The 15,302-nt window shown below is 35.6% G+C and overlaps 1 protein-coding gene across 3 annotated transcripts in view; it reads right to left on the reverse strand.

Moving 5' to 3' along the window:
• The window catches only part of KCNIP4 (potassium voltage-gated channel interacting protein 4), a 442,570-nt gene that overhangs the window by 389,759 nt on the left and 37,509 nt on the right, over positions 1-15,302 (reverse strand). Inside the window, exons 1-2 of one of the 3 annotated variants that reach the window (XM_074865890.1) lie at positions 8,748-8,879; positions 7,820-7,968 (exon numbers count right to left, since the gene is read on the reverse strand). The exons of 1 other annotated variant lie outside the window; for it this stretch is intronic. In XM_074865890.1, coding sequence (XP_074721991.1) covers positions 7,820-7,967 — 148 coding nt within the window. In that variant the 5' untranslated portion in view covers position 7,968; positions 8,748-8,879. Of the gene's footprint in view, positions 1-7,819; positions 7,969-8,326; positions 8,463-8,747; positions 8,880-15,302 lie in introns of those variants that run through there. One more of the 3 variants, XM_074865891.1, reaches the window with a different exon arrangement.

Consider the following 15,302-nt stretch of genomic DNA (forward strand, 5'->3'; position numbering starts at 1 on the left):
TTAACCACTACAACAAATTCAGTTCTTTATAGGCCATACCATTTATAAAAAGACATTCAGAGCTACCATTTAATCTGGAGTACTCTCAATATATTTAGCCATTTAAATTGCTGGAATAATGCCCAGATGGAAAGTGGCAAGATATTTAAAGATTGATTCCATTTTCTAAGTATGCCATGAATATAAAAGTCCTTCCACTTAATCTAATACACTTCTTCAGCCTATTAGTTTTTGATTGATAGAATGGTTTGAAATAAAAAAGCAGCAGCTGGCAGACACAGTAGAAATCAAAGATACTGTGAGTACAGAGACTAAACAGCAGTATATATTGGTTTAATAAAGAATATTTTTGAGTTTCCCAAAAGTGGTGATACTCTACATTTATTATATTCCAAACCTCTGATTGTTATAACTTGATTTTTAAGTAACATATTTCCAATAAATTATCAATCTTTCTTTTTTTTTTTTTTTTTAAATGGGACACTGACCTTTGTATAACAATGAAGGAAAATCTGGGGAAACAAAATTAGATAGCAGATTTTCAAATGGAGAGGTCAGAACTTCATAGTTTGCTTTCACATTCAGGGTGTATAGTTTCTATATTGTATTGCAATGGTTCATTTTTAAGTATCTGCATGATATTGAAGCACTAACTCCAATTCTACTAGAGAAACGAGAATTAGAGAAACAATTATATTTCTTATATAACTAGCTGATTAAAGAGCAGTTAATCAGCTATTCCTTTTATTCTTTGGCCAAATTCAAGGAGATGCTAGGGCTGTTTTTTCTAACAGTTTAAAGCAATTGAAGAATAAGGTGATTGTTGGTAAGGAGGATTAATGATCTCAATAGAAAAATAAAATTTCATTATGCAGAGTCCAGAGTGACATCCCCAGAGAGGTCGGCTCGATGATTCCTCTTCCTTTTTTATGAAAAGAAAACACACATTCACTATGATTAATCAAAAATTAAATGGTTAAAAGGGGTCTGTTCAAAACTCTAAATTAGAGCTATTTTAAAACTGTGCACTGTCTTTTAGAAAGCATATGCAAACTGCTTGGTGCTAACACTGGTCAGCAGGAAAAGAAAGCAAAGAGAAGCAAAACAACCTTGGGAGTTCAGCACGCTCTTCTGCAAATGTAGAGTTTTTAGGCTGCAATCTACCATGAGTTAATGCTTCATCTTCCAATATGTCCCTCCTAGTAACTGCAATGCTGGGATTACAAAGGGCAATTTCAGGAGATCATAAAAATCCATTCTGACATGAAGGAAACAAACCTCCAAGAGAAAAGGAGAAATGCACCTTATTGTGTAATGTTTATATAGCCAGGGAAGCATAAAACAGAAACTCCATAAAGTGATACACTCACATTTTTCTGAGCCATGTTTCTCAGGGGTTAACCGTGAAGCACATTTAATCCTTTGAATGTCAAACCCTGAGGAAATCTAATTCCCTTGAAATATCCTTCTCCTTACAAACACATGCACTCTAGGGAGAACTGACTTCATAATCTGCACTTTGCAACTTACTATCTTTGTATTAAGAATCTTTAAAAACTCAGTTATGGATAATACTTACTTTTATAGGCACTAATAACTGTTTCAAGAGGCAAGTATGAATTCTCCCCAAACTGTAAACTAGTGGTTATTGCAAGATTTGTGCAATTTTATTTTTAAATTTGGAAATGGTTAAAAACCTTGTATGCACAAAATAAAGCAACTGTGGCCTCTAAGTATTAATTTTAAAATTTTAAGAAGTATTAAAAGCTTAAGAAGATATACATTCTTTTTTTTTCTAAGAGAAATATAGGAGAGTGATTATTAAACATCCTTGAGCCAAAAATGATGCTATATAATTTTATACATACTTATAAAAGTGTGTGTCAGAGCCTCACATTTTCATTAGCTCCATGCATTGCTCAGTTTAGCAAGTTTGTACACAAATACACAGTAAAAGCCCTTTTTAAAACATTAATCACTCTGGAATACTCACCCTGGAATGATTCTAAGTTGTGAGAATCAGTGTTTTTCCAATTCTCTTTTTAATGACTTGAAAGATAACAAACATACCTGCATAATACACTTTCCTGTTAATTTGTGCCATTAACTATTACAGCTACCCTGAAGAGAGTATTAGAAGTCTTATTGAGACTAGATCACTCTGTGCTACAAATTTAAAAGGAAATTACATTCACCAGGGAGAGCCTCTAATTTTATTGCCATGATTTGTTTTTCAGAGTTAGCATTTGGCAAGAAGGGCACAATCTACAAGGTTCCCCTTCTTGCCGGATTTTGATACAAACTCCTTTGAGATTATAATGGGTGGCTTTGGTGGAAAACAAAACAAAAAATACTAAAAATAGATTATTTTCCCTTACCTTTCCTCCTTTTCTTTCCATCATGTTTTATTAGCATTTTTTAAACAATCTTTTCATACTTAGTAAATATGTACAACTACATCTCTAATACGGAGAATTATTTAGCTAAGAATAGAGTTCTATATTGGTTTCAGGGAAAAATACTGCAATAAATAAAAAAGCTCATTACTTGCAACACTTTTGCAAATAAACAGAATATATCCACATTTTCCATTCAGTTCAGTAACTTGAAAAGATACGTAAATACAATGTATGCAGTATTTGTTCAGAAGGTGACATTTTTGTAACATAAAATGGAACATTTGCACAGTGAGCCAGAAGGTATAAGGCACCACAAAACCTTGACTTATTACAGCTGAGTAAGAAAACAGTGTTAATTCATAGTTCATTGTAATTAAAGAAATACCTAAAGCAATAGTGAGAAATGTTCATTTTTTTCTGAAAAAAGTTATTAAAAGACACAAAGCAAATAAGGTTTTAATCTTGTAACTTTTGTAAGGTAAGTAGCTATCTTACTTAAGATTAACATGTACACCAAGAGCATCATCACCAAATTGTAAAACATTTTCATAAATATTTCAAATAGACAAAAAGGGCTAAACATTGCTCATTTTGAATTCCCAAGTAAATTTATCTTCTTGTAGCTTTTACAAAATAAAGATTTCTGTATTGCCTAAAACCATGAAGGTTCAATGGATCTATGTCTTCAGAGCATAAAATCTCAGATATGTTAATATCTTCAGTGGTTAATACATGTAGTAATAGGCTACAAAGCCTGCTTATTGAGCATTCAGGAAAGATTTCACAGGGTGTGGTCTAGTTATTTACACATTGACCATCTAGAATGGAAAGGCGAAGGGGGTCTGGCAAGGAACATGGTCTTTGGTCTCTCTCTTCCAGCTCTCCTTCCCTTCCTCCATCTCTCTCTCTCTCCTTTTTCTTCTCTTAGAGGCTTTCAGACTTAAAATAGCAAAGTCATGTGAACTTAAGTTCTACAGGCACATAGGACAAATTTTTCCCAGTGCCCATATGAAGTTCTGTGAAGTCCTCTCATGATGTAAATTTGTAAATTCAACAGAAACCCAACATTGCTCAAAGCATCTGTGAGAAAACTGAGGAAAAAAATCCTAGGAAAACTACATGAAGTAGTTTGACATGACATGAAGAAAAAGCGACATATCTGACAGGCCATAAAAATTCAATTACTGGACAAGTTAAGATCTGAACAGTGTATCAGCAATCCTTTAAGAGAGGACTGTTAGTGAAGAGGACAAGGGAATGAACTCAGGAGAATATGCTGTTCCTGACACTGGGTATCTATTATTTATTGTTGTTTTCTGTCATTTTTATCTACACATCTATTTCATATTCTTCCTGTAGGGAAGGGTGACTAGGACCAGGCAGATTTTAGTAACTATCACTCCATGCACAAGCAAACACAAAAAAGATGCTTTTGCTTCAGTAATAAAGTTAAGAAACAACTCTTATCTCCTAATTAGTAAATCATGATAGTTTCTAATTAAGGCAGTTGAGGGCTTTGACAGTGGATTACAAACCCTGTATGTAATCTTGCTGTCACCACTGCCTACCTTTCAGGTTGTCTGCCCCATTACTTTACTGCTCAATAGAAAAGGGGTACAAACAGGCACAAAAGAATTAATGCTGAGAGACACTGGAACAATGCTTCAGTCCAAAGGACACCAGTTCAATATTACTAAAGGTTCTTGTTAATTTTGAAGACCAGGGAGGAAAATTTATTTTCACGGTCTGAGATGTGACTGAATTTCAAAGAAATGCTCCAACATATTTGCATAGGAGAAAAAAAAGGCAAATGGACGACAACGGACAAACTATACAAGAAGTCCATATTAAAAAAAACAGTACTGACAATCTCCAGCAGGAATTTTTTGAGTTATCCAAGGTCTGAGAGTATATGAAGTACCCTAGGGAGAGCATAACGTTTAACTGGTTCTCAAATAACTTGGGTTATTTTTTACTTAAATATTTTTTCAATTGGGAAAAATCTGACAGGGAAAAATACACACATTGATTGACAGCATAGAATTATTCCTAAATTATTCATATCTCAACTCATAAATACGTGGTTTGAAGAAATGCAAACAATATAAAAAAGTTTATAAATAAACAGTTGATAATCTGTAATATTTTTAGCAGTATGTAATGCAGAGTCAGCAGTACAATTCCTCCAAATTTATCTTTGTGACAGACAACTTGTTGTCCTCTTGGTGTCTCTCATTTGCGTTTTATAAAATCTGCAGCAGAATGTATATTCATGGCATGGAATGATTGGAAAAGACTCATAACTGCCCTAGGTTAACTGAGTAGGTTGCCAGTTTAGGGAGGAGATAATTCAGGGCTGCTCATTTTTGAAAGTGAAACCCTCCAGATTTTCAACACATGATTTAAAAATGGGCCTGTATCTTATTGCAGTATCAAGATCTCACTGATGTATACCTGACAGTAGTGACAGTCTGTTCCTCAAGCCTTAGTTACAAGATATCTGCTCTCTGAAACTACTTTGTGAAGGAATTAGTCAAATTACTGAGCCTTGAGCACTGACTAAAATAGTGTCTTTAGTGTGGAATTTTTTCCCATCGACAACTATGTTATTCCATTTACTTTTCTTTGAAATACAATAAGGCTTTTTTTTTTTTTTTTTAATTCTCTTATTCATCCTTTGGAGAAATCACTACTGCATCAAATTCATGCTGCATAAAAAAGGGTTACGTGTAATTATCTTTCCAGTATTTATGTTATAACATTCTTCTTATTCCTGTGAGAGATGTTGAAGTGGAAAGAGCAGGAAGACATCCCCAGTGCCAGGACATTCTAAGATTTTTTCATACAAGTAAAGATTATTCATTCTGAAAATAGAGTTAAATCATATGAATATTGCAGTGAATCAAATATTTATTTGCCTGCTCCAAATTAATAAATGGAAATTGTCTCTGAAAGTATAATTAATTCTGTAGTTAAAACAACATGTTGACAAACTCAGTTTCAAGATCATACAAATAAACTAAAATATGAAAAACAAATGTAGAAGAGAAATAATCTCTGTTTTAAAAGAAAGATCAAGTATGCATCACTTTACAGTATTTCCAGCTACAAACTGTCATAATGGCAGTGAATTACCAAATAATTCAGTATTTACAATTTTCATTATTTTTTAAAAATATCAACAAAAACATTTCAGGGTTTTTTTAAGTTCTAAACTGCAAGCCTCAACTGCCTCATGACCATTTTTATACCACTTTACTAATGTAAGGTAGCTTAAGACAACGAATGGGGAATCTGATTTGTGTAAAAGAATACCGAAGTGGGAATGAGCCACCACAATATCATTTGCAAGCCCAGCTTCATCCTGCTGTCAGAAAATAGTAGGTCTTGACCAAGTACCTCAGTAGCCAGGTGCTCTGTAGCTACCACAGCACTGTCATGGGTACTAGGAAGAAAGTTAAATTACAGCAGACCTCTTGCTGACTTAACTTATTCCAGAGATGGATGAGCATCTCCATATGTATAAAATCTTACCTAGCTGTGGCTCAGGAACTCAGTGGGATATGCCATATACAACTTGTGTTATAGATGTCACTACGCTCTAGTGTTGAAGTCCAGGAAAATCTATTAGGCCAGTGAGGTCACCTTGGACAACAGAACAGCACTGAAGAAAGTACCTCAGGATGTCAGTCTTCTTGATCCTGATAAATATTCAAAGGTTCATGTAAAGGGATCCCTATGGGAATATGCTTTCTATCATTCGGTACTAGATAAAGCAAAATTAATAGCTTCATTTTAAGTTAACTATGTGTCAGATTCTGATTTTGTCTCAGTTGGAGTAACCCAGAGTAACTTAATTGAGCCTGATTTTACAGTGATTCATATATCTGCTAATTCTCTTTACCAAGACAAAATAAATCATTGTCTATCATTACTTATCAACTCTTTTAAGACCCTTTCCAGAGGTGCAAATTATTAGTCAGTTTAAAGGTACTGAATAATCAGACCTATTAACTTTAGTGCAAGTTGCTTTAGATTCACACACCATTTCTAGAGATCCAATTCCTTAGGCCTACTGCGATTGTTGATAAATAACCCAATGAAAAAAATTCTAAAATTACCATGAACAAAAGGATGAGTGTTTTGAAAGGGTTACAGCAAATTCACTTTTGCTTCATTAGCTCCAGTAACAATACAAAAAAAAAAAAAAAAGTGCAGAGAATTAGAAGTACAAACCATAATATGCATGGTGATTAAAGCATCGATTTGTTGGAAATATTACCCTAAAGCTTTAAAAATGAGTGGCCAAGAACAGCTAAATGATTATGCTTAGATTAAAAGGCATATCAAACACTTGTTTACTTGGATAATACAGGGCTAAGGACAGTTTAAAATCAGAGGTAGGTTGTATTTAACCAGATCATTGTTTCTAAATGTTGAAACTAAGCTACTAGAGCACATCCTTTAAAGTAAATGTGTAAATAAAATAACATATCACTCAGGATATGGTGACTTAGCTCTTCATGACAAAATAATGTCATGCATTTTCTTCATTCTGTTTGACACAAATTCAATATACTGTGAACCTGTTTTTATATTGTCATAAACTGTGTGCAAGGGGATGAAAAATGCTGCCAAAACACAAAAGGGTTGTTTGGGGCAGTGTTTTTTGTTTTGTTTTTACATAATGTCGCACAGTACAAATATGATGGTAAAAAGAGGAATCAATGCTGAATAAAATCCTTAACTGCATGTATGTTCCTGAGGAAAATAACGTGAAGCAGATTTAACTATCACTTCAGGATGGTTGCCATTTAGTTTATTATTCATAAAACAGTTAGACTTTCGATAGGTGAGATATTTCACAGCCAACTATCAATTTAAAAAGAAGCATTTCTTTTAGTATTTATTAACAAAAACAGTACATAGCATCATTATGTGTAAAAGTGACAGTATGTTACCTGTCTTCATTTCCTCAAAGACAAAGGGATTGATCATGTAATTTCCATCTAAATTTACCCTGACAGTGATCAAAGGAGGTTTTACTCATCAAAACAGATTTTTGGGTTGGGCCCTGATAAATTGATACATTTATTGCTGGGATTTTACATTTATTCATTTATCCCCTGATTGGAGGACTATTTTTTCTCTGCAGACCTTTTCTGCAAACCATGTATTTTGATATGCTGCAAAATGAATGCTCATGCAGTACAATTATTTATATCACATTATGATAAAGCACCTTCAATCAAAGCTGTACCATTTTTAATCTCTTTGCACAACAGACCCAAGACAGCAGACACTTTTTTTACCTGTAACTTGAATGATGCTAAATTCAGCAATACCACTGTATCAAAAATTCAGAATTTTTGGAAAGACAACAATTTCTCCTACATTAAAAATTTCAATAGGAAAGGTACCTTTAGAGCTCAAACTTTTCCAGGCAAAAATTCGCTTTATCAAGCAGCAATTCCTAAGCAATTTCTTGCAGTTTGCAGGCTTCTGATGATACTGTTGCAAATCTTCATTCTCTTCATGTGTTCTCTTCTTAGGGGCTAACACTTCCATCCTAAACAAAAACTTAACCTTTAGTTTTCCTGGAGGATATATACAGAACTTAAATCCATAGACTGGGGGTAAGGGACAGGGTAGGAGAAGAGAGGACATGGACTGGGGATAAAGGGAAAAGCTTTAGGATCTCATTAACCATTATTCTTAGCTCATACATTTTTAGTATTAATTAACTTAAATGGAATTATTGTATTCTTCTGTTTTGAATTATTTATCTGGAACATTAACATATTTGTAAAAAAAAAAAGGATGGGAAAAAATCAGATTTTATCTACTATTTTAAAAAACTTTGATTTTACTTAAATGATATAAATTATATAACATCTTTAGATGGTAAATAAATGTTTACCTCTTACCTTAGTCAGTTGTTTAGGTAAAGGAAATAATGTAATCCTCTATGCATGAACCTATTATCCTTCCTATCTTAGCTTGCCTTATATCAGTGTCATAGAGAGCTGCATTCCTCTAGCTGTTATTGAAAGACAGCTGCTCTACCCAGAAAAGATGAATAGTTGGGTTTCTGTGCAGCCTTAATGCCACTGTCACTCAAATGCAGAAAAGCAGCTGAGCCACTTAAAGCCAGTTGTACACTTGGGGACCATTTCTCTACACTACCTCCCGATTCACACAGGCAGACCAATACATTTCTATATGACTTTATTTTTCTTGATAGACTGCCACTTCGAAGGAGCCAGTGGCCATTAGCAACAACCGACACTGACTCAGACCTAACCAAAGCCTTGCTCAGGGGCCACAAACCCAAGAAAAGACACCTACCCAGTGTTCCAGGACTTTTATGCTACTCCAAGGTCACGCAAGAGTCCTAAACAGCATTCCCGTTTGCTCTTCAGTGAGCTCCAGCCTGAGATGCCGAGGAGATGACTGCTGCGGAGGACAGAACCAGACTGCAAGCCGCAGCAGCCCTTTGACAACCAGCCATAGACTGCACCAGGGGAGCTACTCTAATTACAAACAATAACTACGCTCAGCCAGGAGCAGGACACCAAAGTGGCCCCTGTTTCACTCCCCGCCTTTTCCCTCACACTGTGCTCTCACCCACAATCTAAATCTAACAACATTAAACACAATTTAAGTTCTAAAGACATAAGGTAGGAAAGAGTCAAAGAAAAAAAAATAGTTGGCATCGGTCACAGTACACACCAGAGTCTGAGAAATGAAGATGACTTTTCAATCGTAAACTTACCGCTTCCTAAAGAAAAAAGCATGACGAAACACATGATATCACTGCGTGCATTTGCATCAGGAGTTTCTATTGATTACGCAAAATAATCAAGGAACAAGTTTCCATTTCCTGAAATTTAGTTTTTAAAAGATACTAGAACTCCGAGGTTTTTTTAATCAGTTCGCTTTCCTTCTAACTGAATTAATCTTAATGCCAATTACATAAATTTGCAAGTTTGTGAAATTTCCTGTGTACATTTGAACTATGGCTTAACTATTTTGCTTTGTCCAAAATGTTACACACAAAACCCCGTACCTACTTATAACAACTGGAGACAGATCTATCAGCACAGGCTAGGATGGAGTTTTTAAAGCACTCTAATTCCACCTCTGGAAAGAACCTATCAATCAGCAGTGAATTCCGTTCATAACAGCGGAAAAGCATGGACCTTAACAACCAATTTTTAGGCAGCCAGAGTAAAGGGGAGCACTTCCATTCAGATTCATATCTAGGGATACATTTCAGGCTCATTGCTATTTAGAACTGAACAAGGCTTGAATTTGCCCTGTTGAAACAGTACTTGCTCGTATCCAGTCCTTTGAGTCCCACGGCATGACACAGCATTCCAGTCATGGCTGTATTCCCATCACAAGTCGCTACCACAGTGAGCTGAATTTCAATCTGGTAACAGAGTTTCTGAAACTTCTGAAACTTCAGCAGAGAAACTTCTTCCAGTTTAAGCATATTTCACAGCTCTCTTATCTTACATCTTTCAAAGGTGCCGTTCTGAGAATAAATATTGATTTTACAGTGGTGTTTTACTGAGCTAAGAAATACATTTTCACCACAAGAGATTCAGTCTGGATTTCCAGATGACCCCTGGAACAGAATTTTGAGTTGCAAGAGCAAAGCACGAATGTTATTTATTGTACAGCAATAACAGCTATTTTTAAAAGATAATGCTCTCAACTGTTTCTACATTCCGTCTTTGAATGAAACTAATGTACTCTAGAAATTAGAGTTCATCCCTCTGAAAACTGGAGGTTCACTTCTGATCAGAGTCTGTGTAGGGCATCCACAGAAAGTCACCCATCTTCTCTGGTGGAACACATCTATGTCACTCCTGTCCAGTGCAAAGAGTCCAGAAGCACTGGAATATAGCATCTTGTAGCTCCTAACAGCTAAAACTTGAGAGTGGTGTTGAAGTACTTTAAGTTCAAGTTTTCTTGATATAAACCTTCAGAGAAACTGCCTGCCCATGTAAAGGTCAGCTATAAAATCCTTGATGCTCCAGCTCAAATGCTAGCTCTCACGACATATTCTGTCACACTCCTCAGAGTGCCAGTTCAGAGTTGACTTATCTCAGAGATTCATTAATCCAAAGGTAGTGTGAATGGGAAGCAGACACAGGAGCTGAGACAAGCATCTGGGAAAATTATGCAATAATGGGATAGTAAACATGAGTGCATACTGCCTAGACATGGAGCAACTGTTCACAAAGAGGGTTGCTAGATATGCCCCCATATTAGCGTTTGAATAAGGTCTTTGGCGTGGACAATTATACAGACAAGCTTTGCCAGAGATGGGATATATATGAAAGCACAAATTTGATTACATTACTCAAGAGGATATGGAGAGGTAGAACTCTTGCTGAAATCTTTAGGATTTGCTTATGTGCAGCTGAAAACCATGTCTTATTTGCCATGAGGTGAAGAGCTTCACTTGAGATTTAACTCTAGAAGGAAGTATTTTTTTCTAAAAATGGTTCAGAAAATGTCAACGGGTTCAGATTACAGTCTATCTGTTTTCTTACTTGAAACCTTAATCAACTCCACAGCAATTTTCTTCTATAACAGAAGTATACATGAATCAGATGTTCTTTGCAGCGCTAATCATTATGCTAGAATTTTGCAGTGAGTTTAAAATAAACTTAAGCTGTAGAATAGTAAAGTTCAGGGCACCATTGAATTTTTGCAAGCAGATGATACTGTACCTCATATATCCATAATACTTAATTTATAAAAGGAATTAACAATACTATTCTGAAGTAATACAATTGATTTACTTCCTTCTCCTCTGCGAATCATGTGCTCTGACTTTAAGAAAAGGAAATGGATTGGTAGTGAATTTCACATTTACAAACACAAATTCATTACATGCAATACTAGAGAAAAACTAGTCATGTTGTAAGTAACATGAGAAAAGTATCATGTGTGGAAATGATTTCAGTCCAGGCTGCACAGGATCCTTCCTTTTCCTAAATACATTGAATCCTTGAATAATTTAGGCAAAATGAAAAAGGGAGCCAAAGAGCACTCTGGGAGTACATTAACTGGGGGTGATCAGTGCTAGGCTGAACCCTTCAGCATGTTCAAATGAGCAGCTAGTTTCTGAATTTAACGCACATTGTTCAGGGAGCACCTATATGGCACTGGTACCTAGAAGTTACTGAGCCTGAGCAACCTCAGGATCTGGGGACGGGGGGGATCTTCCAACTGGGAGTGAGTAGGGAAACAAGTAAGACAGAAAATAAACAGAACTATGTACTAGTGGGAGTATCATCAACAAGACAAATGTGGAGAAATGATCTGCATAAAACCCTGGAATGCCTCTGGTCTGAGCCCTTACATGTTACTGAAGAAGTAACTGGGAACCTGCACTCATACTGACCATGTGCCTCAAGTCAGGAAATGCTAACTTTTTACTGCACCAGTAACAGTGCATGGAGATGGGGACTGCCTAAAGAAAGCAGGTTTTCATTATTTCATGTTACCAGATTTCATCTGTAATCAGTTACATCCAAAAATAAAGCTGGGTTTCTGTATAAAAAGTTAATTTCCTATTGATTGTTAAATAACTGTTTTTATGAGTGATCTAAATCATGTCAGTTAAAAACTCCGGAGTCACAAGCTGATGAATCATATAAGTGCTATGTGATGCCACACAGCTACAGACATTTTGAGCAATATTTATTGGAGCTACAAGGGAATGTCTTTTAACTGGGTGTACATGAACATAGCTGCAATAACAGCACATATGCAAGTTGTCTCTTAATATTGCTTGATCAGATTTGAACTTTGTGAATATGGAACTGAACTTTGTGTGGACTTACTGAAACCTATACAATTCTTCACTTGATAATGAAATAGCAGTTGGAGAGACCAGAGGCATCATTATAGAGTGAGAAATGACTCAGGAACATTCCAGATGAAACAGTAAAAACTGACATGGCATCTATATGGGATTTTTTGGGAACCTTTAAGAACTGATTAATTGCATTAGTTGATTACTCTAACACAACTGTTTCAGGAACCTTCACTGATGACTACACTGTCTCATAAGGATCTTGAAGAAAGAAGTTATTTAATGTGAAAGATGAAGCTAGGTTAAACCAGTGATGTCTGCTGAAAACTTTAGGCCGCTAGAGGTTGCAGCTATAAGTTAAGAAATGAATACTGAAAAATAGGGCAAGCTTAAAGAATCCAGTCCTGGACGAATGTGTGGGTGACTGCTGACATATTAAGGATTACTATGATGAGATGCTTCAAAGAACAGGGTTTGGTTTGTTGGGTTTGCTTTGCTTTGGTTTGGTTTGGTTGTTCTCAGCAGAAGCAGTTTTTAATAGTATTATATGATATCCAAATCTAGCAAATGAAGGAAAGGATTTGTGAGTGGAAAGGAAAATTTCATTCTCTTTCTGTAAAATGAAAGATGGAACAGAAAAAGATTGGAAGCAAAAATATATCAGCTACTTATTTATCCCTAATGTATAGCGTTTTGTTGTTGCATTAACTTGAGCTCCATTAACATCTTTTTATCCTTTTCAGCATGTTTGTTTGTCTATTTATAGGCAGAAAATGGCAAATGGATAAATACCAGGAATCAAAGGCTTCCTGTACACGTCAATATCAATTAAAATTTTGGGTTCTTCTTTTGCCAAGAGAAAACAATCAGCAAATCTTAATTTAGCTTGAACATAGTGAAGAGTTGAGCAGTGTCAGTCACTCTGGAAAGTCTGTGGGAAGCATCTGAAAATGTATAGGTAGAAATGCTATCTTTGTTTTTTCTCACCTCAAAAAGGTCATCCTTCTTGATGTATAAAACATCCATCTACGGGTCTTGCCTCTTCAGGCATGGTGAATCTCTGTATTGTAAATGAGGAGCAAAGAAAAGAAATAAGAATAGTGGGGCAGCACTGCCCTGGAATTCTTTTGGTTTATTTAGCTCTGGACCCTTTGGTGGGACAGTGCAGGTTAATAATTGATTTCAGGTTGTATACAGATTGCCTGGATTAGAAGGTGAAACCTGTGTTCACAGATGTTATGTCACAGTGCTTGTGGGCAGTGCAAGTGACAGGAACACATTTTGACACCTTCAACAATTACTTGACTGCAGCAAGAACAATGAGCAACATAAGCAAGAGCAAGTATTTGTGGGTGGGAATTTCAGAGAGCTCCTTCGTTGGGCCAGAGGAATTTCATGTTGTAATGAGCCCTCTTGGGGTTATAGATATATTTGGATGAGCTCTCACTGGATGATTCAGTAGCTGAACTAAACTCAGAGAAAAGGTTTACCTCCTGTCAGATTATAGTGATAAGAGAGATGACAGTGACTCTGATATTGGCATAAAAGATTTTAATGTTAATCCATTGTTAATGGTAATTAAAACATTCCTGCTTGCTCTTAGCTTGTCTGGGGTGAAAATATATTCTGCCCCAACAGGTTAAAGTGACAGGGGTTTTTAGATATTCAGTGGTAATAAATATTTTTCAGCAAAGAGAAATATAGTGTCTTTACTGGTCAAAAAAATAGAGTTTTATAGCTACCAAGAAGCTTTCTTGTCAATATGTCAAAGGCTTAATTCTTACAGGACTTATTACAGGTACAGTGTAACCTTTCATTTTCCAAAATCACAGGAGAAAAATGGACTAATGAAAGGGGGGGAAAAAGGATATGCAAGCCCTAAGACCTCCTTAGTTACTTCCAAAATTTTTTTTTCATAGGTAATTTTACATGAGCAAATTTGAACAATCACATGCCATTGCTGTGAAAAGCACTACATCAATGATCCTTAGAAAATACTTTCTGAAAAACTACTCAGTAGTATCAGATAGCTGAGAAGACTACCTTGGTTGGGTATTCCAAAATCGTCTGCCACTGAGATGGACACTGGCAGAGGGAGGTCAGAGGGATGGCTTGGGTAAGGCAAACATGCCAAGACTATGCTAAGCTGATCCATTTAATTTGTGAGAATGGTATGTTCTGATACTAAAAGGGTAGCAACATACTGGAAGTGTCATCAATGTCACAGCTCATGAAAAGAATTAAGAAGTGTATTGGGCTGTTTAACTTCCTGAACAAATAATTTTTATCTCGGTCACAGGATGAATATACCAAAGTCTTACATGTCTCTGTACAAACAGGTACTGTTTTGTACATATGTACATCATCATTCTTTTACAAGAAAAAGACATATTTGAAAAGTCTGAAAACTCAAACAGATGAGAATGAAGGCTTATGAGACTAATTATGGTAGCTTTGTATACAAATTATGGTATGGTCTTGTGCATAATTTCTTAGAAATATAGATAGATCAAGTTGTTACTTCAGAATTAACAGAATGTGAAAATGGTCCTAAACAGTCTGTGAAATCATGTTATATGTTTGTATCAAAAGTAGTATCATGAGCATATGACATTGGTAATGATGAATAAGAAGTAGAGGAAACAAATATAAGTAGATTATTTGATTAAATTCTGTAAACATATGGACACGCCAACAAATTCTAAACAGAAAGCCCAGCTAGAATTTGCTGTTGGAAATTATCTGCTCTTGGTTCAAGTCATTATTTTTACAGGTTTTTACAAGTAATCTTACTTATCAGTAACTATTAATTACATTCTCTACCTTATAGTAATCAGAAAGTTGTAAACAATGTTCTGTATAATAAAACTGTATGTGTTTTGCTTCAAAACAGCAAGAGGTATTCATTTTTAAACTGGTCTTGAGTTTATTATATGGATTGGATATAATCCCTCCCTGCCATTGACTTTGACTTCTCTTATGGGCCCTACAGCTATTGTAGCCATTTCCAGTGATGATCACTACCTTGGAAAGTGTTACATTTTACTTTTGCTCAGGCTCCTAAT

Source organism: Strix uralensis, chromosome 4 (assembly GCF_047716275.1).
Source record: "Strix uralensis isolate ZFMK-TIS-50842 chromosome 4, bStrUra1, whole genome shotgun sequence".
Taxonomy (NCBI): Eukaryota; Metazoa; Chordata; class Aves; order Strigiformes; family Strigidae; genus Strix; species Strix uralensis.